The following is a 27662-nucleotide window of genomic DNA, read 5'->3' on the forward strand; positions in this document are numbered from 1 at the left end:
CAAGAACTGGTCCTGTGAAGAGCAATTTGGCTCAGAATTGTTTCATAGGTGGTCCTATTTAACACTTCATTACTCCTAAGAACAATGAAAGTGGTGTGTGGGCCCAGTTCATAATGAACGGCTCTCTTCCTCATTTGGGAGAGAAGACGCCGCTCAACTTTGCCAAACACTTGACTTCTTTTCTCCTTCACTTCCTTCAGGTAGTTCAAATCCATACAAATAAGCAGAAAAAACATTACAGACCGGCAGATAAGGATTAATTTCACCGATTCTCGATTTTAGACTGCATTTCAATCCTTCTGGTTATTTCTTGACTGGTAGCATGAACAGAAAATATTCTGGCCACACAGTGCACCCCACTTATACCATATGGTGGTTCATGGTACCCAATTGCTATTGGCAGAGAGAACTGTTCACAACGGGTCGGTGAGGTTCCCCACCATGCAAATTTGCATGGCTTGGATCCATACAGGGTGGCATGGGCTGCCAGAGCTGTAGCGGCATCAGATGAAGGGGAATTAAAGGAGCTCCATTTTAATAGCTTGTTATTAGTTGCAAGCCCACAGAAGGGCAGAACTGCCATCTCCCAACCCACGGGGATCTCTCACAGTGCCAAAAGGCTCTGCTGCAGCCCAGATGTCTCTGTGTGTCACATCGATGAATAATCCCCCATTCTGTTGGGCTCCTTTCCCAACTGCTACACTCCATCATTCGGTACAGTCCTGCTGTCCCACATCTGGGAGTCATGCCTGCTGCTGTAGCAGCACTGAACGAGGTCTTGGGAGCTTACAGTGGGCTGGCCTCTGGGACCTGTTTGTGAAATAACCGTTCAGCTCAAGAAGATTATGCCTTGATGCTCCACCAGCTGTATTAATTGAAATGTGTTTGAGTCAATGCGTTCAGTATTCAGAGGAGTGCACTGTACTCTTCCAGAGAAGAAGAATTAAAGCCAAATGCATAAATCCTGCAGTCACATAAAAGGAGGGTGCAAAACATGCCTTCGGTGGTTAACCCCTGAGCAATGAATATTCATTTTAGTCTGAGGGCTGCAAAGTGCAGTGAATTTGGATCTCTTCAACACTTTCCACGTCACAAGTATTTCTTAAAAGTCCAACAATGGTCAGAAACAACATTGAGAGTGCAAATAAATTTTCATTGCTCAGCTGAATTTAAAGAAACCCTTTAAAGACTGATGAGGCAAAAGCACAAACGTTTTGTCTGGTTGCTCTAAGGGATCCATTGGAGATCAGTGAAATGTTCAGAGGTCAGCGTTTCATGCCTCCAGATTCATTTTTATTTGATAGCATTTTGTTTAGAGAAATCAGTCTTTAAAAGGTGACACACATGCCAGTCCCCGGAGCTCACTGTAGTGAGGTTAGTTATCTAGCACCCACTAACCTCCCTGAAGAAGTCTTTTGAGATCTTCGTCTTCCAGTAAATGACCATCACCTTCAATTAGTTTGGTCACCTTGGTAACCTCTAATAGGATACATGTTTATAGTGTGTTTTTATGCAAGACATTGAAAAAGTGGTAATCACAGTCCATTTAACAGGCATAGGTTATCAGTACACAACCCATTCATCAGAGTCATGAGCACTGTGCCAGACATCTGATGGTTTTCATTAAAAGAAAGCAGTGGTTGCTGTATGTTTTTGACATTTAATATGCATCAACAGTTTCTCTCAAACAAGAATTAAAGTATTAAGGAACCTGAGACAGACCACAAATTTGCAGAAGACCCTAAATATACCTTCCACAAAGTCCAAGATCAAAATGTGACATAATATGGAAATGTTAGCATACATTATTCCATGTAATGTATGATACACTGGATTTACATAATGTGGATGCTGTTGCTAAGCACCAAGGCATGTTGGCAGTCAATCATGCATTTGGTGAATGTCCAAAAGAAACCCAGCTAGAACAGTGACTCTAGAGACAGTCACCAAATATGGTCATTAGCGGAGTTCAACAAAGTAATTGCTTCATCATTTCATCTACTGTTATCACCAGATGCATGTAACTTGGCCAAAATATTCTTATTGCCAGCTATCTCCACATTTTTGGTATGTTCCACATTTGATGAATGTCAGATTTATGAGTCGTTGCTGACAATTCCAGATGTTTTGAGAATGACTAATGGTTTGAGTCACCCACCACCCCCATAAATCCTAGTCAGGTGACATTGTCTGTCCTCAGAACGTTTCTGTTCCCAGCAAGTGACAAAAATTCCTGTGCTGTGACAGGAAAGGAACAAGCTAAGAGTACATCATCAGCTTCTCCTCTCCACACTAATATTTGCAGTTTGCTCCTGAGGAGACCAGCTTTGGCTCCCAAGAAGACCTGCCAGATGTAACTACTCAAGTCCTGAACACTAATCAAGTCAGTGGGGGGAGCAGACAGGAGAGACTTCATCACGTTCCTCCATTGCCTGTCAGACATGTGGCGCTTCGGTGGTGAATGAGAATCCCACTTGTGAGAGGAGCCAAGGGGGCTTTCCCCACTTACCTTCTGCTGCGCGCTACTTCGGGAAAGTAGCGCGGGGTCCAGCGGCACTCCCCACTTGCAAGGGCGGCAACCATGCTGCCGCCCCGAAGCTGCCGCTCTTGCACCACCTCAGCGCGCGTCATTCCTGGTGCTGAAGAAACGGCACCTTTTGATGACCCCGCGCTCTACGTGGGGAACCCCGAGAGCGTGCCAGGAATGACGCGCGCTGAGGGGGCGCGAGAGCGGCGCGCAGCAGAAGGTGAGTGGGGAAAGCCCGAAGAAGGGAATGAGGTTAACATGAGAGGTCACCCTCATGGGTAAGCACTGTAAACCAAATACTTTAATTTTTCTCTCACATAAACTTACTTGTTCATCTTGGTCATTTGAAGCTAGCCGGGTGGTGACCCAGGAAAGGACCATTTTGGTCACGGCACCCAAACTTTGGAATTTCTTTTCCCAGCGACATTTGTTTGTCTCCCTCTATCGGTGTGGTGGAATACTTCTTTGTTTTGCTTTCCATACTCCTGCTATTGTTATTGGCCCTCCTCCCTGATTCCAGTATTCTTTGTCACTTTTTATTAAATTATTTTAAAATTTAAAATGTTTTTCATTTGCTTGAACATTTTAATATTTTTATCTGTGTCCCTCGGGGATGCTGGTTGACTAGAAAGGTGGCATAAAAAGTTTTAAATTAAATAATAAAACAAATGAAAAATTTAGAGGCACTTAAATTTTGGGGCGGGTTACCCCCCCCCCCTTTGGTCTATATACTTTTATCTGTGATATCTCTCAGTTTTCCCTTCTGTTACTGGCCCTTTCCCCACTTACCCTTTGTCGGAGGGTTGCTGAGCGCAATTCCTGGCGCGCGCCCCGGCTTCCCCACGACCGGGGTCATCAAAAGGCGCCATTTGAAAAGGCGCCAGGAATTACGCACGCTGAGGGGGCATGAGAGAGGCAGCGTCGGGGCGGTTCTCGCCGTTCCCTGAAGTGGGGAGTGCAGCTGGACCCCGCGCTACTTTAGGAGAGTAGCGCGGGGCTTAAGGTAAGTGGGGAAAGGGCCGCTGTCTTCTGGAGGTTTGAGGTATTCTATTGTTTTATGAAAATTGTGGTGATGATTATTGCAAGCCACCTTGATTACTTGTTAGACTGACCTTTTAATTTTTTAAAAAAATAAATTTTGTTTTAATTTAACATTTCAGTGTAAATTAAAGGGTTAATGAAACAAATGTATGTGACCAGAGGTTTCTGTACTGACTTTTATAGCAGGCATGCCCCTCTGGTTGGAACAGACAGACCTCTGATTGACTATCCCCCGTGAGGTCAGGGCAGGGTGCAGCTAGGCCCCTCTGCCTTCTTCCAACCTGTTTACTGAACAATGACAAATCCATTAACTAATGTCCAACATTCCCTTCTCTGAATTTTTAACATCTACAAAATATACCGGGGACTATCAATATTCATTTGCTGTTGATATTCACCAAATAAATGTAATAAGTAAACAAATCAGTTTCAAACATCAATTGTCATACATAAGCCTGTGAATTCCAAACCTTTTGTTTCTTAGAAATCTAGCTGTGCAATCCAAAGGGGTGGGGGATGAAGCCGCGCTGGAAGTGGCAGAGGAGCTGCCCTGGTGAAGGGGCCACCGGCACCAAGCAGCGTGCAAAGCGGTGAAACCGTCGGTGCTGAGGGACTTACCTTGGTGGCCAGCTGCCAAAATGCCCAAACCCAGAAGCTGGTCCCTGCAGCAGTGGGCTGCTGCTGAAAACACCTGTGCTAGGGCAGAGAGCGGGATTCTGGGCATTTTCCTTGATATGAATCCAACGTTAGTTCAGCGTAAGTCACTTTGTGCTCTGGGATTTCCAAGGGAGTAAAGGTTTTCCCCTTTTCCCCCTGGCACCCACAGCACCAGTTGCCTCTGGAGAGGAAGCATGGCAGTGCCATCCCTTGCTGTTGCTCTACCACTCCCTGTCTTTGAATTGGGCTGTCCATCTTATCACCTTTGTCCATATCATAAAGACAGCTGTGAATCACCCACTGGCTGCGGTTGCCTCTGGGGGTGGGATGGGTGGAGCAAAGGTGACCGCTTCCGCTTAACGGAGGGCGGAAGCGAAGCCCGGGCCATGTTGGGCAAGGGCTGACGTCACCAGGAGGGGAGGGCGGATTGACCCTTTAAAGGGGAAAGCCCTCCTTTGTTCTGGCCATGTGCTTCGGCCAGCCGGCGATTTGCCCAGCCACCTCTCCCTGAGTTCATTCGGTTGTTGCATGTTTCTGTCATAGCCGTTTGGCGGTGGCGCATGGGTAATGGTCTGGAGGTGCCGATGGCGGCAAGAGGCAACCGCCCTGCCGAACCGGCAAATGGGGATCACGTCTTGCCAGGAGCGTCTGCCCGGCAGAGCCCTTCAGCGGAGCAAAGTCCAATAGAGGGCATCCGCAGACAGGCCAGATCAAGACCCATGCTACGCCTCACGCTTCTGTTTTGGTTGGCTAATAAAATGGCTATGGCCAAAATGTTTATCCCAGCATAGAGTCATAAGAACATAAGAACATAAGAACAAGCCAGCTGGATCAGACCAAAGTCCATTTAGTCCAGCTCTCTGCTACTCGCAGTGGCCCACCACTGCTACTCGCAGTGGCCCAGTCCAGTGTGGTTATTGGAGAGGATTCACCCTGGTGGTTCCCACCCTCGGAAGGCAACCAAAGCCAAAAGCTGATTCTGTTCAGACTGTTTTTCGTTGCTCATGTGTTAATCATTTTACCAAATGCTAACTGTGAAAATAGCAGCAATGTATCAGCATTTATTGTAAGTCCTCAATGAGGCCTCAAGCCAATTCAAACTTGATCACAGGAAGCACTAACCTTCTTCCAGCAGTCTCTTGATGGTTTCCTCGGAGTGTGCTCCTCCTCCAGTTGAAGTGATTCGAGTGAATCTCACTTCAGGGCCTAATGTGGAAAAAAACACATGTTAACCAGGCTGCAAAAGAAGTTGAACGATTAACGCTTAGGATTTCTTGGACATGTTTTTCAGTTCTGTGTCAATTGGAATAGGGTGCTCCTGTTGGAATTATGGATTTCAGATAACCCTAAATTGCCTCTGAAGTGCTGACATGGTACCTTGCGAGGAGATGTGTTCAGCAGCCGATAAAGAGATTACAAAGACAACAACAAGGCTTATGAAAGCAAGGGAATGAATATGTATCACACAAGAAGTGATTTGCTGTAGTTGACCCAAACATGGCCACTTTCTGCCAAAGACTGCTTTTTCTATAGATTTAGCAGAATTTGCTTGTGGGGTTTGGGAACGTCAACTACACAGTAAACACAAACGACAAGCACATGAGATGTCCAAAGAGAGAATTGTGGATTCAACAGCAGATTTGACATAGGAAGGAATGGGGCTCCTCTTGGCTATTTCCACGTGATGACTGGGGAATTGTTCGGATGTAGCTGCCGGCAACCAAGGAAACTACCCAGCATCAGAATTGGGGAAAAGATGAAAATCTGCATATTCTTGACATGGTTTACCTTCAATAATTCTTTCTTCAGTCACTTGCTTTTCAGTCACTTCCACAGGACGGCCGTCAATTATTTTCGTGTATTTTTTAATTATAGGCTCTATAAAGATGTTTTTTAAACGTTAGACACAAAATAATGGACCGCTTTGACCTCTCCCTTCCTTGTAAGTCAGACAAGAAAGTTTATCTCCAGTGCAGGGGCCAAAAAAAAAATCAGCATTAGAAATGGTTAGATCCAAAGTTTTGGCTCAAACTGACTGTTAACACACATATGTCAAGGACTTGAAGAAGAGGGCTGATTTAATCTCAAAGCGTACCAGTTTTGCCAAGACCAAGAATTCACAATACAGAGAACAGTCTGACTTTTTTTTTTTTAAAAAAAATCTGAATAAAATATATAGGGTTTGTTTTTTTAAAAAATTAAAGCATTTTTTAAAAATGCATCTCAATCACATTGAGATGCTGAAAATGGGTTTTCAATTTTGGTGCAAAATGGCAGCCGAAATCCCAGCTGGGAAGATTGAGCTTGGGAAGATCCAGAAAGAATTGGCAAAAGTGCTTTTTCATCTCATGCCTCCAAACTCAGAATGCACTTGTGAGCAGAACGGAGAGACAGGAACACAGCATGCAAAGCCAAGAAAAACAAGATAGCAACGATAATGACATCGTGTATGAGGGCAAAAAGAAGCAGACGGTTAACAGACAAAATGTTGCGGGGCGCAAAAAATCACGACGCATTCTCGGAGCAAACCAAGAGGCTGTTAGAACTCCTCTGCTGCCTTGCAAAGGAATTGGGACGATGCCTTGCTTTCTCCAAACCGTTCCAGTTAGCAGTGTTCATCCGATAAGCCATATTCACCTCCATGAATCACTTTAGTTACTGTCTCGCCTTCCCTGACCACTTTGAATTCTGGTTCCCCTTCAATCACTTTGGTGATCTTTGTAATGGTTGGCACTGCAAAGCATTATTTCAGAACAAGAGAGCGCATTATAAACATACAGACACATCAGCGCAACAAATATTTGTTTCTCCCAAAATATTTGGACTTAAAATGCTGTTCAGATGTAACAGTGCCTAAGGCTGCTGGAGGCTCTTGCCAAAATGTTCAGAGTAAGAATGATATGAGGCTGCTGCAGACAGTGTAGAAAGCTGGGGACACCAGACAAATAGCAAGAAGAATCATTGATATATGTGCACACTGGCATACATCAATGCAATGGTGGAATCTGGCAAGCTTCGTGTGGTGTAGGACTGCAGGTGTAGTGCAGTCCAGCGAGGGGAGGAGTTGAAGGAGCCAGTTTCTCTTCTTGTGGTTTTGGCTCACTTGCTCCTACTGCTATCGAGGTGGATCCAATCATCCTCTAAATAGCTTTCCTCCCACCTAACTGGCTCTTCCTCCAGCTAAAATGGTTCTTCCTCTAAGTTAAGAGCCGCTTGTGGGAGGAAGTCTCCTCAGACTGATACTCCAAACGTGAGTCAAAAGGAAAGGTAGGGTAAAAGATTTAAGTAAACAAATAAATGAGAAAACTTTGCTCAGGGGAGTGCCTGAACAGAGGCATGATCTACCCCAGGGGGCGCTTGGTTGCAGACCCGTGATCTACCCTGTTGCCACTTGTTCACCTGTCCTTTTCAATCCAATGGGTGTGAACTGGCTCCTGTCTGGAGACTAACATGATGGGTAGATTCCATTCAGAATGGCAGCTGTTGAGGTATAGGAGGCAGCCTTCCCCACTCCCAGACGAAACAAAAGAGTGCTTTTGAGAGACCCTGATTAGACTTGGCTCCACGGAACGTGTCATGTTTCCCCTCACCAATTTGCTTTTAACAAGATCTTCATTTTAATAGCTAAAACACTGTGCCAGAATATCTTTGTTTCAAACCCTGGTTTTCAGGCCTTGATCCAAGTCACAGTTAGCCTTTACAGTACGGAAAATAGTTGCTATCATGACCTTTACCTTCAGTCTCTTTTTGAACTGAAGTGCTCAGGTTATTTTTAAATTGGTATTTCTGTGCTGTAATAACAAGATGGTTACAGCACATAAATTGGTATTTCTGTGCTGTAATAACAAGAATAAATAGAATTAGCCTAATTCCATTTTTTTTGAAACCATGTGCTAACAGACGGCGTAATGCAAACATTAATTAATAAATTTGGGTGAAAACCTATTGGCAGAACACATCTAAATGTAATTTGTTTTGACCCGAGCATATAACGCATTCACCTCTCCTGTTGAATTCAATGGAACTTGAAATGCTGAAATTTATTTATTCAACTTGTTTTCTCCCCTCCGCCCCATGCTTACCAGCAGCAATGAACCCGCCAGTAAACACAATTAGCAGCTTGCAAGTGTACCAAGAAACATGTTAGCTAACATTTCCCTGAAATGATCCAAGGACCTCCAGAAAAGATGGGAACTGCATTTTTCATGCATCCCAAGATGCTGGGCGTGCTCATCACAACATCTAGCCTGAGGCCAGCAATTATTGTGAATAAGGTTGCCAGATCCCTACCGGGATGGGGGATCCATTGCTTTGGGCCCCCTCCTGCCAGAACCATTCATCTGCTGCTGGGGGTCTTACTAGGCTTAAAATGAGGCCTTGACCTTGATGTCACTCATTTGATGACACGACTTCTGGAAGTTACCTCATCATGCAGGTGATGACAGGGGAGATACTCTGATATCTGGGCAAAACTCTATGGCCAAAATGTTTCTATTGTAGAGTTTTTGCCCAAATGCCAGAGTGTCTCCCTCATCGTTGTCGACATGATGATGTTGCAGAAGACGTTGAGACCTAGGACTCATTTTAAGCCTGGTGAGATCTCCCACCCCACCAACGGCTGCGGGGTGAGGGGCTGGCAACTCTAATCTTGAGTTACCCCTGCTGACTTCCCCACTGACTGATAATAGGAGATGGTGATGGCCACTAACCTGGATAACTTTAAAAGGGGCTTGGACAGATTTATGGAGGAGAAGTCGATTTATGGCTACCAATCTTGATCCTCTTTGATCTGAGATTGCAAATGCCTTACAGACCAGGTGCTCGGGAGCAACAGCCGCAGAAGGCCATTGCTTTCACCTCCTGCAGGTGAGCTCCCAATGGCACCTGGTGGGCCACTGCGAGTAGCAGAGAGCTGGACTAGATGGACTCTGGTCTGATCCAGCTGACTTGTTCTTATGTTCTTATGTTCTTAATATGCAGAGGGAAGGGCTTATAACACCGATTGAAATGATCAAGGTCTTAAGACCTTGTGATTCCCCATGAGATACAACAATAGAGTTGCTAACTCTGGAGTGGGAAATTCCTGGAGATTGTGGGTGTGGAGCCTGGGGAGAAATGAACCTCTTGGAGGGCATGATGTCAAGGCGGCTACCCTCCAAAGCAGGCATTTTCTCTAGGGAACTGTGTAACCTGGATATGAATTCTGCGGGATCTCCATGTAGCATCTGGAAATTGTCACTCATAGATGGTTGGGTTTCAGTTTGGAAAGAGCATGACATTAAAAAGTATTCCTTTTGAATTTCCAGGTATTTCTTCAGGTCAATCCATTTTACATTTCCCTAACTTATCACCAAGTTCCAGGTCAGATGAAAGGTTGACCGCAGCTCTTCTGGTGGCCATTATTTTTGCTGCAGTCCTTATGTATTATTTCCTAGCATGCTGTAGATGTTCTGGAAGTGTCCTGCAAACATTCAATCAGTTCTGATGTCATTCATGAGTACAATCAAATTATTTTTGCCTTCTTTCTCATAGCTGCTATCAATTGTGTTGATCTTGGGATTCACAACCTTAGTAATAATTTGGCTTGCTGAAAAGAACAGAAAGTGGAAGGGATATGGATATAATAAAATCTAACCAGGCTTGGGTGACTAAATGGGATTTGTGAGAAAAGGCCTTGAGAGAAAGTCTACAGGAGGGCAGGGTTTTGTTCTGTTGGTTGCCTAGTTACCTATACAGCTGTAGTTACCTATACAGCTGTATTTCACCACCTGACTATTGTTTGTAGCCCTGACAATCCACATCAGTCCTATGGTTGCTGTTTCGTAGTTCCATGCCAACAAAAATGGATTTTTCCTATTAATTAAAAAAAACTTACTGTAAAATGTCCATGGAATTTCTTCATAGCTGTAACCACTGACAAACTGGGAAAGAAGGAAAATGTGTTAAACCTAGTGCATATTTATTTATTTTATTCATGGAAAAGCTTTTAATGCTGCCTTTCCACCTGATCATGGTTTCCAAAGGCAAGACATATAAAAACATTAAAACATTCGAACAATTGAACTATTGAACTGTTGCCAGGGGAATCTTACTATCAGGCACCATCTTTTAAAAAGTATTTTAGATAGTCCTAATTAATTTAGGTTTTAATTGTGAATGTATTGTCATGTAGATTTTTATGATTTGATTTTTACAGGATATAATGATATGGTTGCTGGCTGCCCTGAGCCTGACTTGAGTGGGGAAAGGGCAGGACAGAAATTGAATAAATAATTAATACTAAATTATAAAAATAATATTTTAATTTTTTAAAAATTGATCCCATAAAACACACACACAAACATCACCAAAACCAGGGAGGAGGGTCACCGATCATTTTTAAGGGTATGCCAATTGGAACTGAAAAACAAAATTTTGTGTTTGATGACAATCAAGAGTGGAAACACAACAAGAGAGAAATGCTTTGAACTGGGATCTTAAAGGAACAATAACACAAAGGCTGGTGTGTAATTACAAGCAGGTAATCAAAGGCACATAAATGAGAAATTTCTGAAAGTTAATATATGATTCAGACTTACAACAGTCTCTTTATGGTAAAGAACTAGAGCAGTGGTGGCGAACCTTTGGCACTCCAGATTTTATGGACTACAATTCCCATCAGCCCCAGCCAGCATGGCCAATTGGCCATGCTGGCAGGGGCTGATGGGAATTGTAGTCCATAACATCTGGAGTGCCAAAGGTTCGCCACCACAGAACTAGAGCCTGATGAGGGGAAGGGAATATGGTAACTAAAAGCAATCCTTGATAACCCCCATTCCATCTGCTGACGCTGCTTTTGAACTGGTAGAGAACTAATGCTTAGCCACGGCTGATTCTGCACAGACGGCAACGAGTTCATGGAACCCAGTTCTGCCGCCTCTGCCACCATTTGCATGGTGGCTGGGGGCTGTAGGGGCCAGCCAGGATTGCTGGGATTCTGGAGGCAGGAGACCACACTGTTCACGTGGACATGTTGTGTTTCCATGTGAACTGCACAGTCAAGAATCCCCCCAACCCTGAGAATCCCCCCATGTGAGAATCCATTTGCAACCTGCGTTATAGGGGGAAAAGTCACTAGCTAGTCATGGCTTTTTGGAGCTCTCTCAGCCCCACCCACTTCACAGGGTGTTTGTTGTGAGGGGGGAAGAGCAAGGAGATTGTAAGCCCCATTGAGTATCCTGCAGGAGAGAAGGGGGGGATATAAATCCAAACTCCTCTTCTAATTTAGCAATTTTTATTTAACCTAGGTTCTGGCCAATAAAATGTGTTCAAGGAATTTGTGGGGGCAAGTTCTGTGGGAACTTCCCCCCCCAAATACTTTAAAAAGGGGCCTCAACCCAATTTACTTGGCCCATGGAGAATAGAATGTGTCTATGTTGTGGGGTTTTTTCTTTGTTCATATTTTCTACCATTATGATGATGATAGAATGATTGTGCCTAAAGTGGCTGAAGAAGACATATTTATCGAAAATATTGTTCTTTCCCCGGGCCAATATTCCCACCTTCCATTGACCAGGCAAGGATTTTATTAACATCCTGTTCATCTGTGAATACGTGAAACCTATCAACGGAAGTTGAGTTTTTGAAAGGCATCAGACATTGGTGTCCTTCTACACCATTAGTGGATCTATTCATTAAAATAGATTTTTATAGTTCGCACCAGAGCCAGACAGGTTCTTTTCCCTCCTGTAAACAAGATACTGTCTCTGACTCATGATATATATATATTTCCCATGGAGAATCACCCCAGGAACACGGAACTACCTTGAAAAATGGAAGTCCCATTTTCAGTGGAAGAATACCATGATGACATTATATTATAGGTTAAATGTTGCGCCATTATGACATAGATTAAATGTTACAGATGGGACAGAAACTCGACATGGGAGATTTTTGGTATCATGTGGTTCTGCTCTAATTGAGGCCCCTTCATTCATTATCCCAGATGTAGAACAAACACATTTTTTTGCCTCATGGAAAATGAAAAAAAAAGGAAGACAGTTCTACATGTGTCAGGCCTGCGCCTGAGTGTTATGGGGAGGGGGCATTTGCACAAAAGGAACTGGATGGCTTTCTTCTCGGTGTGCGGTTATCACACTTTCCTCTGCAGGCGGCCCAGCAGCCCAAAAGAGTCGGCTTACCATGTGTAGAATGTCCCCAGCGATGTAGTGCTTTGTAGTGGAAACAGTGGGAACCATTTGGTGACCAGGGAGACGGGGAGCTTTGGGGAATATACCGTAGTCTGGTAGTTTGCATGGGAGCCCCAGAACTGTCTTTGCTGATGTTCACCTATCACTTTGAAATAAAGTACTCCAAGTGCGGTTGCACCACTGCTTTAAAGATTGTCATGCCCTTATGTAAAGCACTTGGAGTACTGTGTTCAGTTCTGGTCTCCACATCTCAAAAAGGATATTGAAGAGATAGAAAAAGTGCAGAGAAGGGCAACGAGGATGATTGAGGGACTGGAGCACCTTCCTTATGAGGAGAGGCTGCAGCATTTGGGACTCTTTAGTTTGGAGAGGAGACGTCTGGGGGGGGGGGCGGAATATGATTGAAGTCTATAAAATTATGCATGGGGTAGAAAATGTTGACAGAGATAAATTTTCCTCTCTTTCTCACAATACTAGAACCAGGGGGCATCCATTGAAAATGCTGGGGGGAAGAATTAGGACTTATAAAAGGAAACACTTCTTCACGCAACGTGTGATTGGTGTTTGGAATATGCTGCCACAGGAGGTGGTGATGGCCACTAACCCGGATAGCTTTAAAAGGGGCTTGGACAGATTTATGGAGGAGAAGTCGATTTATGGCTACCAATCTTGATCCTCTTTGATCTGAGATTGCAAATGCCTTAACAGACCAGGTGATCGGGAGCAACAGCCGCAGAAGGCCATTGCTTTCACATCCTGCATGTGAGCTCCCAAAGGCACCTGGTGGGCCACTGCGAGTAGCAGAGAGCTGGACTAGATGGACTCTGGTCTGATCCAGCTGGCTCGTTCTTATGTTCTTATGTTCTTAAAGGCTTTAGAGCAAATCTACAGTTTCCATTATTTTCGGACCCAGGGTCTGACAACGTGTTTCTCAAGCCACAAAGTGATTATACCTTGATCTGAATGTATTTTATCAGTTTTTTCAGAATGGATAGGAGTTCATTGCTTCCAACAGGCAAATCTGTAATACACATTAAACAAATATTAAAGAGAAATCTCATAAACATAAATGCTGGCAACTTGAAAATGCGTATTTATTTAAGCAACCGTATCTGAACATTCCACTTCATTAATTTTTGGCTATTTTGTAAATCTGGATAACTGAAGTGGAGAGGAAGAGCACAGTAATAAACATTTCCAGCTTAGCACATTTCTTTCAAATCGCAGGAAGCTTAAAGGACTGAGCTTTTGAATTCTTTTATACAGTTCTGGGCAAACAGTTTTCTATGTTAACTCTTTACTGGGGTATCCACATACAGAGACACATCCAGGATATGTGTCTGCTACTGCCAACTAGCTGTCAAGTTTTCTGCTTACTATAGTTTGTCATAGTGGCGTATCTAAGGTGTGGCAGGTATGGCATGTGCCTTGGGCACCACTTGAAGGGGGTGCCGTCTCTGCCTGCCTGTCTTCCTGCCCGTTGCAGCTTTGCTGTCCATGTGACTTGCCTTGCTCCATCCATCTGGTCCCACTGGTGGCTCTGTGCCTGCCCCATGCTGAGTCAAGATTCGGGGAGAGGCTCCCACTGCCCTGAGCCAATAACAAGATGCATGCTCATCCAGTGCTATTTTTGCTATTTTCTCTGGATATGCCCCTGGTTTTATACCTTTCTTTCCCAAAGCTGCTCAGAGCAGTCTATGATCCTTTCTTCCACATGTTATCCTCACAACAACAGCCCTGTGAGATGGGTCAGGCTGAGGGATGATTAGTGACTCAAGGTCTCCCAGTGAGCATGACGGCTGAGGTAGGGATTTGAGCCTGAACTCCTCAATACAACATTTTAGCCACTATGCCACACTAACTCTGACTGTTAACATCCTAAGTAACATGGATTAATATGTTAGAATAAACTGCTACTTACCTGCAGGATACAGGAGCTTGTCTATAATGTGAATAACTCCATTGGTTGCCAGGAGATCAGATTCTTTGGATTTCAGTTCATTCACTAGAAGACTGTCATTTACCTAAGAATCAAATAAGACAGGGAACGAAGGTGAGAAGTGTCACTCAACATAGCGGTATCCCTACCATAACATATGACAATCTTTCCTCAGGAAAAAAACAAGCAAACAACAGGTTCTGGTTCTGGTGGGTTTTCCAGGCTGTGTGGCCGTGGTCTGGTGGATTTTGTTCATAACGCTTCGCCTGCAACTGTGGCTGGCATCTTCAGAGATGTATCGCAGAGAAAAGTCTGTTTCACACTGTGTCTAAGTGAGAAGGGAAAGTTTAGTGTGGTATATTGTCCATGTCCCAGGGTGGGGAACCAATCATTAAGTGTTTGGGTGGAACTTGTTATGCAAAGGTGTGGTTGAGTTCATTGTATTGCGGGCAGGGTTAACAGTCCATTTTTTAAGTACTGGGAGCCAGGCTTTGCTAATCTTCAAAGTCTCTTCTTTCTTATTGAAGTTGTCCTGGTGTTTGTGAATTTCAATGGCCTCCCTGTGCAGACTGACATAGTAGGCTTCTGAATTGTCCAGAATTTCAGTGTTCTCAAATAAAACATTATGTCCAGTATTGTTTAACACATGTTCTGCAACTGCAGATTTTTCAGGATGGTTAAGCCGACAGTGTCTTTCGTGTTCCTTAATACGGGTCTGAATGCTGCGTTTTGTGGTTCCTATGTAGACCTTTCCACAGCTACAGGGTATGCGATATACTCCTGCTGAAGTGAGGGGGTCTCTCTTGTCCTTTGCTGAGTGTAGAATTTGCTGTATTTTCCTGGTGGGTTTGAAGATGGTCTGTAGATAATGCTTTTTCATCAGTTTCCCTATTTGATCTGTGATTCCCTTGAATCACAGCGCCATCTATGATCATATTCAGCCTGTGTTGCGCCAGCTGCATTGGCTCCCGGTGGAGTTCCGGATCATCTTCAAGGTATTGGTGTTGACCTTCAAGGCCTTACGCGGCCTGGGACCCTCGTACCTTCGAGACCGCATCACCCCGTATGTCCCGGCACGGCCTCTCCGTTCTGCGGAGGCCAATTTATTAGTGGTCCCTGGCCCCTCAATGATGCGGCTGGCCTCCACACGGGCCAGGGCCTTTACGAACACCCTTCCTCCGGCTGTTCGGGCCCTGCGGGACCTTAACGAGTTCCGCAGGGCCTGTAAAACGGAGCTGTTCCGCCGGGCCTTTGGAGGGTCCAGCCGCTGAAACGGAGCCCCCCAGTTGGCTCCCAGTTGGCTCTTATATCTGGGCCTACCATCTAACATGACTCTCCGCCTCCCCCTCTCTTTTCCCAGGGAGAATTTTAAAATTGGGGTTGGCGGACGCCTCTTTTACTGCTATCGCTGTTTTAATGGTTTTAGTAACTTAATTTATATTTTTGTGTTGTACACCGCCCAGAGCCCTTCGGGGATGGGGCGGTATAAAAGTTTAAGTAATAAATAAATAAATAAATAAATAAATAAATAAATAGATAGATAGATAGATAGATAGATAGATAGATAGATAGATAGATAGATAGATAGATAGATAGATAGATAGATAGATAGATAGATAGATAGATAGATAGATAGATAGATAGATAGATAGATAGATAGATAACTAACTAACTAACTAACTAACTAACTAAATAAATAAATAAATAAATAAATAAATAAATAAATAAATGAATGTATGGTAGAAATATTTTTCCGGTGGCCTGGCTCCCAGTACTTTAAAAAATGGACCCACAATACAATGCACTCAACCACACCTTTGCATAGCAAGTTCCACCCAAACACTTAATGATTGGTTCCCCACCCTGGGACATGGACAATATTCCACACTAAACTTTCCCTTCTCACTTGGGCCCTTTCCACACAGCCGAAAGGGTGCCTCTCCACCGGCAGAAATTATGCCGGTGGAGGGGAGGGGGCCGTTCGCACAAGAGCGTGCGAGTGGCCCCCGCAGAGGCCAACACAGAAGAGGCGGCTCCAGGGGTCAGAGGGCAGTGTGGGTGGGACTCAGCAGCCCTCCAGACCGATGCTGGAGGACGAGGTGAGTGGGGGGGGGATGGGAAAGCGGCGCTTCCAAAAACCTCCCTCAGGAAGGGAGGTGGAAAGCGGCATCTTCATGCCGCTCGGGGCCGCACTGTACGAACAGCTCCCCAGGGACCGGTGTTTTTCCGTCCCTGGGCTGCTGTTTTTGGCCCCGTGCAGAAAGGGCCTTGGACACAGCGTGAAACAGACTTTTCTCTGTGATACACCTCTGAAGATGCCAGCCACAGATGCAGGTGAAACGTTAGGAACAAGATCCACCAGACCACGGCCACACAGCCCGGAAAACCCACCAGAACCAGTTGAATCCGGCCGTGAAAGCCTTCGACAAAGCAAACAACAGTGAAGGGATGTTGAGGGGAAACCAAGGTTGCCTTTTACGCCTCCGCCTGTTTGGGATGCTTGTGTGAGCTATTCAGATGCACATAGCTGCTCAGGAGCTGTTAATGTTTCATCAGGGTTTGGGATCTTTACTGCTGGTGGAAAGGTCTGTCAGGCTGCAGCCGAGGGTTCTCAGACCCGCCCTCAGAGCAAGCGGAACCTCAGTCTGCAGCCCCTCCCCTGGCACTGTTCAGACAGCTGGCAGGGAATCTTACACCAAGCCCTCATCTGCCAGCAATGCAGTGAAAGCACTTCTGGCTAGGGGTGCCAGTTGCCCCCGGCCACTGGCAGGGTATGAGGTGTGTGGATGCCACATCCAGGTTGGGAAACTCCTGGAGATGTGAGGAGTGGGCCTGGGGAGACGGGGACCTCAGTGTGGCACAAGGCCACCGATTCTACCATCCAAAGCATCCATTTCCCCCAGGGAACTGATCTCTCTAGTGTAGAGATGACCTGTAATTCCAGGGCATCCTTACTGTGGAGGCTTATCTGGGGAACTGGATTAGCCTGTGCACTCCAACACACGGCAGCTGGGTGACCTTGGGCTAGTCACAACTCTTCAGAATTCTCTCAGCCCCACCCACCTCACAGAGTGTTTGTTGGGGGGGGGAAGGGAAAGGAGATTGTAAGCCCCTTTGAGTCTCCTTACAGGAGAGGGGGGTATAAATCCAAACTCTTCTTCTTCTGCCCCCAAATCAGAATACCCCTGTGGTCAACAGTGATGTAATGACATCCCTATCGGTGCATGCTACAGGTGATGTTGCCGCATTACTCACAGAGAATTAGGCCTACGTTTACTGTCACTAAGTTTCTGCCCACCTCCTTCGCTGGTCACCGGAGTGAAATCTGGCTACCCTATTACAGTCGACTTATGGTGACCTTGTTGAGTTTTCAAGGAAGGAGATGTTTGGAAGTGGTTTGCCACTGCTTGTCACTATGTAAGGACCCTGGACTTGCTTGGTAATTTCCCATTCAAATACTTACCCAGGCCGATCTGCATAGCTTCCATTATCTGACAAGATCAGAATGGGTTGTTATTACAGGGGATTAAATGGAAAAGGGTGGATCTCACTACTCACCACTTTCAAGTACAGCTTGCCTCCTTGGATACTTTTGAGAATGTTGGTCACACCCGGTTCAAAACCGTTTCCAATGTAAACACCCCGAATCAAGTGATACAGCAAAATGTTCTTGAGTGCTTTTGTGTCACCTACAGAAGGGAGAAAGGCATTAGCACGGTCACCAGGGTAACGCATCTGACTCAGCACCTGGACTCCTTGGCTATATTCTGAAAATGGCCTTGTTTTTTTAAAATCATGTTATCGCAGGGCAAGAACCCCCTAAATTCAAACTCTGGATTCCTGTTAATGTCTGAAAGAGAACTGAGAGGTGGAAGTCAAGATACTTTTTATCCTAGACAAAGCACAAATATGAAAAGCAAGGATGTTATCGATTGAGAACAGAGTAACCTGTGGATCTAATGCGCTCCCAGTGTTCTCATTTGCTTGCCTGCGGTGGGGGATGCTGAGGTCATTTTGGCCCTTGTTTGCTGATGTTCATCTTATTGGCTGGCAGAAGCAGGGACCAAACAGGGGGGATTATCCTGGTGTGCTAAATTTAAAAGAAAAACAAGGCTTGGTCTATTTACAGGAAGTTCTGATCAAAGAGTTCCTGGTGATTCCTAGAACTAACTTTCAGGCCCCTTCCGCACACGCAAAATAATGTGTTTTCAAACCACTTTCACAACTGTTTGCGAGTGGATTTTGCTATTCCACACAGCTTCAAAGAGCACTGAAAGCAGTTTGAAAGTGCATTATTCTGCATGTGCGGAATGAGCCTCAGAGTCGTTAGTGCATTAGTTTACCTATGTTCAACATAAAGATCCAAGGAGATGTGTATTAAACCACCACATCTTTGAAAAAAGATCATTTATATTGCTCCAGATGGCTTTTAGCAAGACTCGCCTGTTTGTAAAGTTCCGCCCACCATTTTGTCTCCTAAACAGGAAACAAAATGGCAGGTCTAACTTTATAGATAGGCAAGTCTTGCCAAAAGCCATATGGAACATTATAAATGATCTTTTTTCCAAGTTCAATGTTTGACACTGCAAACAATAATGGTTTTGACAAAAGTGGTGCTTAAATATGATTCTCTAAGTCAGTGGTTCTCAGCCTTCCTAATGCCGTGACCCTTTAGTACAGTTCCTCATGTTGTGGTGACCCCCAACCCTAACATTTATCCATTTTACAGATGGAGAACACTGATGCAGAGAGTTTTAGGCGACCCCTGTGAAAGGGTCGTTCGACCCCCAAAGGGGTCCCGACCCACAGGTTGAGAACCACTGCTCTAAGTCTAAGAGAGAATTGACACTACTTTCCCCAGTGGAAAACCCATTCACTTCTGCTGGAGAATGCAGACCACACTTCATTCTTTATGTTGAATGGGGTATACATGAAGCAGTGTGAGGAAGAGATGTAAGACCACAATGAGTCAACCAACATCCAGGTGTTGTACTTCAGTATTTTCTCAATGTTCTGCCTCATTAGACTGGCCACCTGGCAGATCTACCTGAGTCATTTCTTCAAGGCTAAGAAGCTAGTTAAAGGGGAGAGTGAAAATGTCATGTTTTTGAAACCCCAGCAGAACAATCCAGAGAACCAACAATGACTGTTCAGAGCCATTTCAGAGTTGACCTGTTAAACGTATCTTTCTTCTGGGAACCGGTCCCAAAGGGAAGGGAGGGAAATTCAGCACCAAAACAACAAAGATGTTTCTGAACTATTATTGGGTACAGTGGAACTAATGGAAGTGACAAAGGGTAACTCTAGGAACTGTTGGAAACTCTATAGCAAGATTACTACCCTGTTTCCCCGAATATAAAACATCCCCTGAAAATAAGACATAGTAGAGGTTTTGCTGAAGTGCGAAATATAAGGCATCCCCCGAAAGTAAGACGTAGCAAAGTTTTTGTTTGGAAGCATGCCCGATGAACAGAACACAGAAAAAGAAGACATCCCCTGAAAATAAGACATAGCGCATCTTTGGGAGCAAAAATTAATATAAGACACTGTCTTATTTTCAGGGAAACATGGTATGATCACAACTTCCTCGAAGTAGATGATATTTTCTTTTTCTTTTTAATTTTTCTCCTGGGGTGCTATCCCCACCACCCCAACTGCTTGGCAATACTAGTAGGGCAGCAGAGACAGCCATGCTTTGGAGTGATAGCACAATCAGTGGGCGACAGCCTGACTATGTCTTGTTCTGTCAGTGTAAAGGATTCAATGGTGTTGATGAGAAGGGCAGCCGCCTGGCCTTGAGTACATTCCACAGCCCGGGCGATGGGCCAGCTTCTCCGGCAGAGACCTTATCTCTGCGAGGGAGATGAGACCTCCGTTCCCATGAGAATCCGGGAGGGGGGATGGGATGGACGGAGTTATAACCTGTGTTTCTGGCGGGAGATCTCATTCCTGCCACTGCGTGTACTTGAGCTTTCTAAGATGTCTGAATAAACGGTCTTTTACACCAAAGAGCCTTTTATTTCTGCTTCTATGGAATTCCTTACATTGTGGCAGGAAAATTAATTCATCTACATTCCTAGTCCAGTGGACCTCTGGTGCCTCAGCATGGAGAGGTTGGATGTTTCTGGGGAAGGTGCGGTAGCCCCCAAAGAGGGCTCCGACCTTTCCCTTCTGGATCTGGAGGAGCCAGCGGGAGAACGGATCTCGCTGGTGACTCTTTCCCGTCCTCGTATCAGCACGAGTCTTCCTTTACTCCGTTGGAACGAGGGATGTGAAGACGACCATGGGGACTTACATGAGTCGTTTGGGGCGCTGTCTATGGATCGAGCCTGTGGATCGGATATCTACCCGCTGTGTATGGATTACAAACCTCAGATGCAACCTGTCACGGAGGAGACGGGCCTGACCACCTTTCATGCGGCAACCCAGGAGTCCATTGAACGATTCCTGGACTCGTATTTTGGTGATGCTCCCAAAGAACCACCGTGGCACAGCACTGGGGCCCGTCCAAAGACCACCGGTGACACTGGGACTATACCAGGGATTGGGAGGGGTATCCGTACTGTTTTCCGATCGGACCCCCCTGATCCCGGACCAGCGGCTGCACCTGAGATGCCCCGTGGAGCCACCGGTGGGCACGATGCCTCGCTATCCAGACGACGAGGGAGTCCGGAGAAAGCCTGCCCTCCCAGCCGATCTGTTCCCTCTCCCATCGAAAAGAGAGCTGGGATGAGGAAGTGGGCCGACTGCGAGATGCCCAAGAAGCTATGGGCCCGTGAACGCCAGCTATGGAAGAGGAACGGAACAGCTGCAGCAAGAGCTTGAAAACCTGCAGAGAGACCGGAGCAGCAGCAAAGAAGTCCAACTCGAATTGGACCGTACTAAGCGATGCGCCTCCAACGGCAATATGCGCAGAATCTATCAGTCCATGATAAAGTCCTGGAACACTCCAAACTGAACTTACAGCGTCAACGTGAGAGTGTTCAGGCCTTGCGCACTCAAAGTGAACTTACTGCAGCTGTTCAACGGGATGAACTGGCTAAATTGGAACGAGAGAAAGCAGCTTTGCATGCGCACCAGGATGTATTGACTCGCAAGGAGAGGGAGCTGGCTGCCTTGGAGAGGGAACTGAGGAAGCAGCAGACCAGGGCAACCTGCTGGAGTTTACGCTGTCACGGGTACAGACGGCGCTCGAGGGGCGACGCTGCTGGGTCCAGCCACCTTCCAAGGACCGGCTCCCACCGAACACCAGCTGCACCGGGCGCTGATACCTCCACCCGATTCCGGCCCCACCTGGCGCGAATCGCTGCCTCAGCCCGGCCAACTCTGCGCGAACCGCCGCCGCGGGCGCCAAGGGCCGTGGAAAGGGGTTACTACAGACCTCCAATACCTGCCCAAGCTTCGATGGGGACCGCTTCCAAACTTCCCTACTTCATCTTGCAACTCGATGCCCACATGGAGGACTATGATGATTTATACCGTCTGAGCGCGAAAAAATACGGACATCGGCTCAGTCCTGGATGGGGCAGCAGCCGACTGGTTTGTGACTCTTTTGAACCTGCAAGATGAAGATTCTCGCACGGTGCCCGCATTCCTCCAAGCCTTGAGGGCTCGCTCCAAGATCCAGGTGCGGAAAATGAAGCTATCCGCACTATCAAAACTATCCAGCAAGGCAACCGCCGTTTGCAGAATTTGCCCGCGAATTTCGTGCGGCGGCTGCTCGACTCCCTCCAGAGTGGCCTGAGCGCATGAAATGCGAATACTTCTCAGATGCTGTCGACAGCAAGCTGCGTGAAACAGTGTTTTTAATTCGGGTCCCCTGCACTATTGCTGATTGGATTACACTGGCATCCCAAGTGGCGTCTCGCTTTGAGTACGCTCGTGCCGGAGGCCGCCCACGCCCGAAGCCGCCACTGCGCCCATAAGCCAAGCCCAGCCGCCTCTTACGAAGAGACCACCTCGGTCAGCCGTCGTCGGCTGGGATTGTGTCTTTACTGGGCGGAGGTCCCGTCACCTAGCCGCCAACTGCCCGAAAAAACAGAAGCCAACCACTCGCCGCGACGCACCCCATCTGCCAAGCCACCGCTGCAAATCTGGACCGCCTCCAACGGGCTCATCTAAGGCGGTCATCGGCTACACCCGGAGGAGGGGACGCAGCAGTTTGCCTTTCTTCAGCCCCAATGGACATGGGTTCCAGACGCGGTGAGTGAAGGCAGCGCTCCCATTACCATCCAAGCGATTCTGGCGAACCCTGCTGAGCATACTCGCATTATAGCCTCAGCCCTTGTGGATTCTGGCTGCTCCCATTGTTTAATGCGGCCCCAGGTGGCGGAGGAGCTAGGTCTAGACCAAATCCCCCTGGCTAAGCCCATACCCTTCACCCAAATGGACGGCAGTCCTCTCGGGAGCGAAGGACCGGCCCAGTTCAAAACGCAACTGGTTCTCCTCCGCTGTGCCGACCATTGGGAGAAAATTAGTTTTATTCTGGCGCCAGTGGCCAAACACTCCATAGTTCTGGGCATGCCATGGTTGTTGTTACATGAACCAAAATTCCTTTGGAAAGAAAGGATCTTGGAATTCACTGACCCTCCCTGCGGGGAACACATGAATTGGGGGGAAAACTCAACTTCTCCTGACACACACTCCCCCCTGGCTTCATCAGCGATTGCTCCCGATTCTACCGGCATCCCACCGGCATACCAAGATCTAGCCAGGGTATTTCAGGAGCAAGAATGCGATCAGTTGCCACCCCATAGAGACACTGACTGCAAAATCGTAATACAGCCAGGGGCGCAACTGCCCAAAGGTAGAATCTACCGTATGAGTCCCAATGAGGAGAAGGAACTTCGTGCCTTCTTAGACAAGAACCTCGCTCGCAGGTTCATACGGCGGGCTACCAAACACACACATGCTGCTCCTGTATTGTTTGTAAAAAAGAAAGATGGGTCTTTACGGCTCTGCACAGATTACCGAGGTCTCAATGCAGTCTCCCTGTCCAATAAATACCCTTTGCCTTTGATCAAGGACCTTCTAGACGCATTGGGCAAAGGACGCATCTTTACTAAGTTGGACTTGAGAGAAGCTTACTACAGGGTCAGAATTGCTGAAGGCTATGAACACTTGACTGCATTTAACACAAAGTTTGGACAGTTTGAATACTTAATAATGCCATTCGGGTTAAGTGGGGCCCCCGGAGCTTTTATGGCCCTTATCAACGAAGTTCTCCATGATTTATTGTACAAGGGAGTCGTGGTATACTTAGATGACGTTTTAATTTATTCACAAACCATGGAAGAGCATGAAGCATTGGTTCGGGAAGTATTGAAACGCTTGCTCGACAACTCCCTCTTTGCCAAACTTTCCAAGTGCTGTTTCCACCAAACCTCCATTGACTATTTGGGTTACCGAATCTCGCCCGAGGGCCTAGAAATGGATCCTGCTAAAATTGATGCGGTCCTCCAATGGCCAGCCCCCACCAACCGAAAAGAACTCCAATCTTTTCTGGGTTTTGCTAACTTCTATCGTGACTTTATACCCCAATTCGCTGAACTGACTCTCCCTCTCACAGACCTCTTACGCACTAAGGGTAAAGATCCACTGTCCACCAAGCCCGGGGCCCCCCTTTCCTGGTCTGAAGAATGTCAGACAGCCTTTCAGCTCTTAAAGTCTGCTTTTACCACCGAACCTATCCTAAAGCACCCTGACCCCGATCTCCCGTTTGTGGTTCACGTGGATGCCTCGGACAAAGCGCTTGGGGCAGCCCTGTTGCAGAGAAATAAAGATGATAGGCTGGTTCTGTGTGCTTATTTATCAAAGAAATTCTCCGGTGCTGAACTAAACTGGACTGTGGGGGATAAAGAGACTGCGGCCATTAAAGTAGCACTCTCCACTTGGCGCCACTGGCTGGAGGGGGCTAAACACCCCTTTCAAGTTTGGTCGGATCACAAGAACTTGGCCGCCCTCTCCACCCCCCTCAAGATGTCCGTGAAGCAACTTCAAGCAATGATTTCTTTTCTCGTTTCTCTTTCACGGTCCATTTTTTCCCCGGAAAAACCAATAAACTGGCTGATGCGCTCTAGCGCCTACCCGGGGAGGGGGGTGGAGCCAGCTTACGGGACATTCCACGCACTGTTCTCTCCCCCTCCCAATTAGGGCTGGCTGTCACCCGATCTCAGACATCCACTCCTCCTTCTCCTCCCGTTCCCAGCCTGGTCTCTCCTTTCCTACGGGAACTTGAGGAGGCGGGCGACGCCAGCCTCCTCCCGGCGGAGGAAGGCGACTCCCAGTTGCGTTTGGAGAATGGCGTTTGGCGGGGGGGATTGTTGGTACGTGCCTCCCTCCCTCCGCAAGCAGGTTCTTGAGGCCTGCCATGATTCCCGCTCGGCTGGACATTTTGGCTTTCTAAAAACTCTGCATTTGGCCCGCCGTCAATTCTGGTGGCGCGCGATGCGCAAGGACATTGAGACGTATATTAAAGGTTGCTCTGTTTGTGCAGAAGCCAAGACCATTCCGGGAAAACCCCATGGTCTGTTGAAACCTCTCCCGGTGGCCTCCCACCCCTGGGAAGTCATCTCCATGGATTTTATTACAGATTTGCCAGAAAGTCATGGCAACACGGTCTTGTGGGTGGTGGTGGACTTATTTTCTAAACAAGCCCATTTTATTCCATGTGCTTCCATCCCCTCCGCTCCTAAGTTAGCTCGTCTGTTCATTCAGCATGTTTACCATCTACACTCCGCCCCCGTTAAGGTGGTCTCCGACCGCGGCCCCCAATTCATTTCAAAGTTCTGGAAAGCTTTTCTAGGGTTGTTAGGGGCCACCCCGGCGGTTGCCGCCCCCTACCACGTTCAAAGTGACGGTGAGTCGGAGAGAACGAACAGAACCCTAGAGCAGTATTTACGTTGTTACACCAACTACCACCAAGACAATTGGTGCGAGCTCATTCCGTTTGCGGAGTACGCCTATAACAATGCGGTTCATAGCAGTACAAAAAAGACCCCCTTTGAAATTGTGTCTGGTCGCTCCTTCCCACCGTTGCCGCAACTACCCACGGAAGCATTGGATCCTCCAGAGTTTCAACAATGGATTTCATCTCTGGCCGAGGGGTGGAAATCTGTCCAGACTGCCTTACAACAGGCTAAAGACTCCCAAAAGCTGCAAGCGGATAAGCACCGCTCGGATTTCCCTCTGCGTGTGGGCGCCTGGGTGTATTTGTCTACCAAAAACCTCAGAGACGTGCATAAATTTTCCAAACTAGGCAAAAGATTCGTGGGACCTTTTCAGATTACTAAAGTGATTAATGATGTCACTGCCCGCTTGGATTTGCCTAACTCTCTTAGTAACATTCATCCTGTCTTCCATTCCAGTTTACTCAAGGAGGCTCCCGTTTCCGATGCCTGGCATGACCCGCCGGAGAGACCCCCACCGACTATTATTGATGGCCACAAGCATTACGAAATTGACGCCATCCTGGACTCTCGCTTTAATCGCAAACGCTTGCAATATTTAGTCTCTTGGGTGGGATATTCCTCTGGGTATAATCAATGGGTTTATTCCGAAAATATTGACGCCCCCGCCCTTATTTCTGCTTTCCACCGCGCCTTTCCTCACAAACCTGGAGGGGAGGGGTCTTCTTTAAGGGAGGCAGAGTGTAAAGGATTCAATGGTGTTGATGAGAAGGGCAGCCGCCTGGCCTTGAGTACATTCCACAGCCCGGGCGATGGGCCAGCTTCTCCGGCAGAGACCTTATCTCTGCGAGGGAGATGAGACCTCCGTTCCCATGAGAATCCGGGAGGGGGGATGGGATGGACGGAGTTATAACCTGTGTTTCTGGCGGGAGATCTCATTCCTGCCACTGCGTGTACTTGAGCTTTCTAAGATGTCTGAATAAACGGTCTTTTACACCAAAGAGCCTTTTATTTCTGCTTCTATGGAATTCCTTACAGTCAGTGCATGGAAAAGGCCACTCCAACTCATAGGCCACTCCAACTCATAGGTCATAAGTCATCACTCATAGGTCACTCCAACACTTGAGGGCTCTCTTCCTGTCATGGTTTGCCTCTTTTGGTTCCACTGGCTACTTGGGACAGGAAATTCACTAGTTTTACAGTCTATCTGCTCTGTGTTGTAACTGACCTCTGAGATGTTCTCTGATGTTCTGAGATATATTATGAATTCAGCTTAATACTGGTGCAGTTTTATTAGTCAACCATACAGGAAGATCCTGGATGGGACTTCTCACGTCACATCCAGTTCAGCGCTCAGATAGAGGAAGGCCGGTTTTTGCCAAGCTGGCCATATCACAGATCCACTTTAGACAGACAGACAGACAGATGTCAGTCATGCTTCACCATCATCAGCTGTGAAGCGGCTTCTTCCCCTGCTTCCTCCCTCCCCAGCCCTGGAAGAGGCTTTCAGAAGAGCCAGGGAGGGATGAGTAATATGCCTCTCTGAAGATGAAGGGCCGTCAGAGCATCTCTATATGGAGCCACTGGTCTTCTGCAAGGGTTGAGAACTGTTCTCAGAGTAAAAGGCACGACAAGCGAATTGGCCAATTTTTTGTGGCAAAAGCTTCCAGGGGCCAGAGAGCATTTTGTCCGGTGTGTGAAGTGGTTAGATTGATTAAATGCGTTGCCTGAATGCAGAATGAAGAAGTGGGGAAAGTGATTTTCGGTGTCCAGGATACCTGCTTTCCCCCCTTTCTTTTCCTTATATCACAGTTAGGTGACCCCCACCCCATGATGAACTTGGTTCTGGACTCTGATCCATGAACGCCACTGCCATATTCTATCAGTTTGTATGCAAGGGCAACCAGCCTTCTCTTTTGTTGCAGTTGTTCTTGCAGCCAATTAACCCAAATATCCCTTTGCCAGGCTAAAAACTACAAATCTACATAGCAAGGTGGTTGATGGAAGTACCGTGAGAAATAACCCCCTAATAAAGAGGAAGGCCACACAGGTCAATGCTGTGATGCCAGTGCTGGCTATTCACACACAAAGCATGGTGGACACTGTTTAGGACTCCCATGTGTCCACTTATGGTTAGAGGTCTCCAGGAAAAGGCAACCCTTTTCTGCTGATGCTCGCTTGATCAGTGGGCAGAAACAGGGGCCAAACGGGGGCATGACCATCCTGGCAAGAAAAATGAAAAAGAAAAACAAGCTCTCAACTACTTACAGGAAGTTGTGACAAGGGTAGTGCTAGGAATCACCAGAAACACTATGGTCAGAAGAACTTACCATAGACAGGTGCAGCCTGGTTTTTCTCTCTAATTTTTCTCCCAAGACGCTCCCCCTTCCTGCACAAGGCTC

The 27662-nt window shown here is 46.8% G+C and overlaps 2 protein-coding genes across 7 annotated transcripts in view; one reads left to right on the forward strand and one right to left on the reverse strand.

The window, feature by feature from the left end:
- The window catches only part of EXOSC8 (exosome component 8), a 675700-nt gene that overhangs the window by 329420 nt on the left and 318618 nt on the right, over positions 1 to 27662 (forward strand). The window lies entirely within an intron of this gene.
- Positions 1 to 27662, reverse strand: part of POSTN (periostin) — a 97144-nt gene that overhangs the window by 20813 nt on the left and 48669 nt on the right. The window contains exons 13-20 of one of the 6 annotated variants that reach the window (XM_048502547.1): positions 17912 to 18042; positions 14336 to 14438; positions 13368 to 13435; positions 10101 to 10146; positions 6863 to 6958; positions 6014 to 6103; positions 5348 to 5431; positions 1399 to 1479 (exon numbers count right to left, since the gene is read on the reverse strand). In XM_048502547.1, the coding sequence (XP_048358504.1) occupies positions 1399 to 1479; positions 5348 to 5431; positions 6014 to 6103; positions 6863 to 6958; positions 10101 to 10146; positions 13368 to 13435; positions 14336 to 14438; positions 17912 to 18042 (699 nt within the window). The remainder of the gene's footprint in view (positions 1 to 1398; positions 1480 to 5347; positions 5432 to 6013; positions 6104 to 6862; positions 6959 to 10100; positions 10147 to 13367; positions 13436 to 14335; positions 14439 to 17911; positions 18043 to 27662) is intronic. The other 5 variants (XM_048502548.1, XM_048502549.1, XM_048502550.1 and 2 more) reach the window with 5 other exon arrangements.

Source organism: Sphaerodactylus townsendi, linkage group LG07, assembly GCF_021028975.2.
Source record: "Sphaerodactylus townsendi isolate TG3544 linkage group LG07, MPM_Stown_v2.3, whole genome shotgun sequence".
Classification (NCBI taxonomy): domain Eukaryota; kingdom Metazoa; phylum Chordata; class Lepidosauria; order Squamata; family Sphaerodactylidae; genus Sphaerodactylus; species Sphaerodactylus townsendi.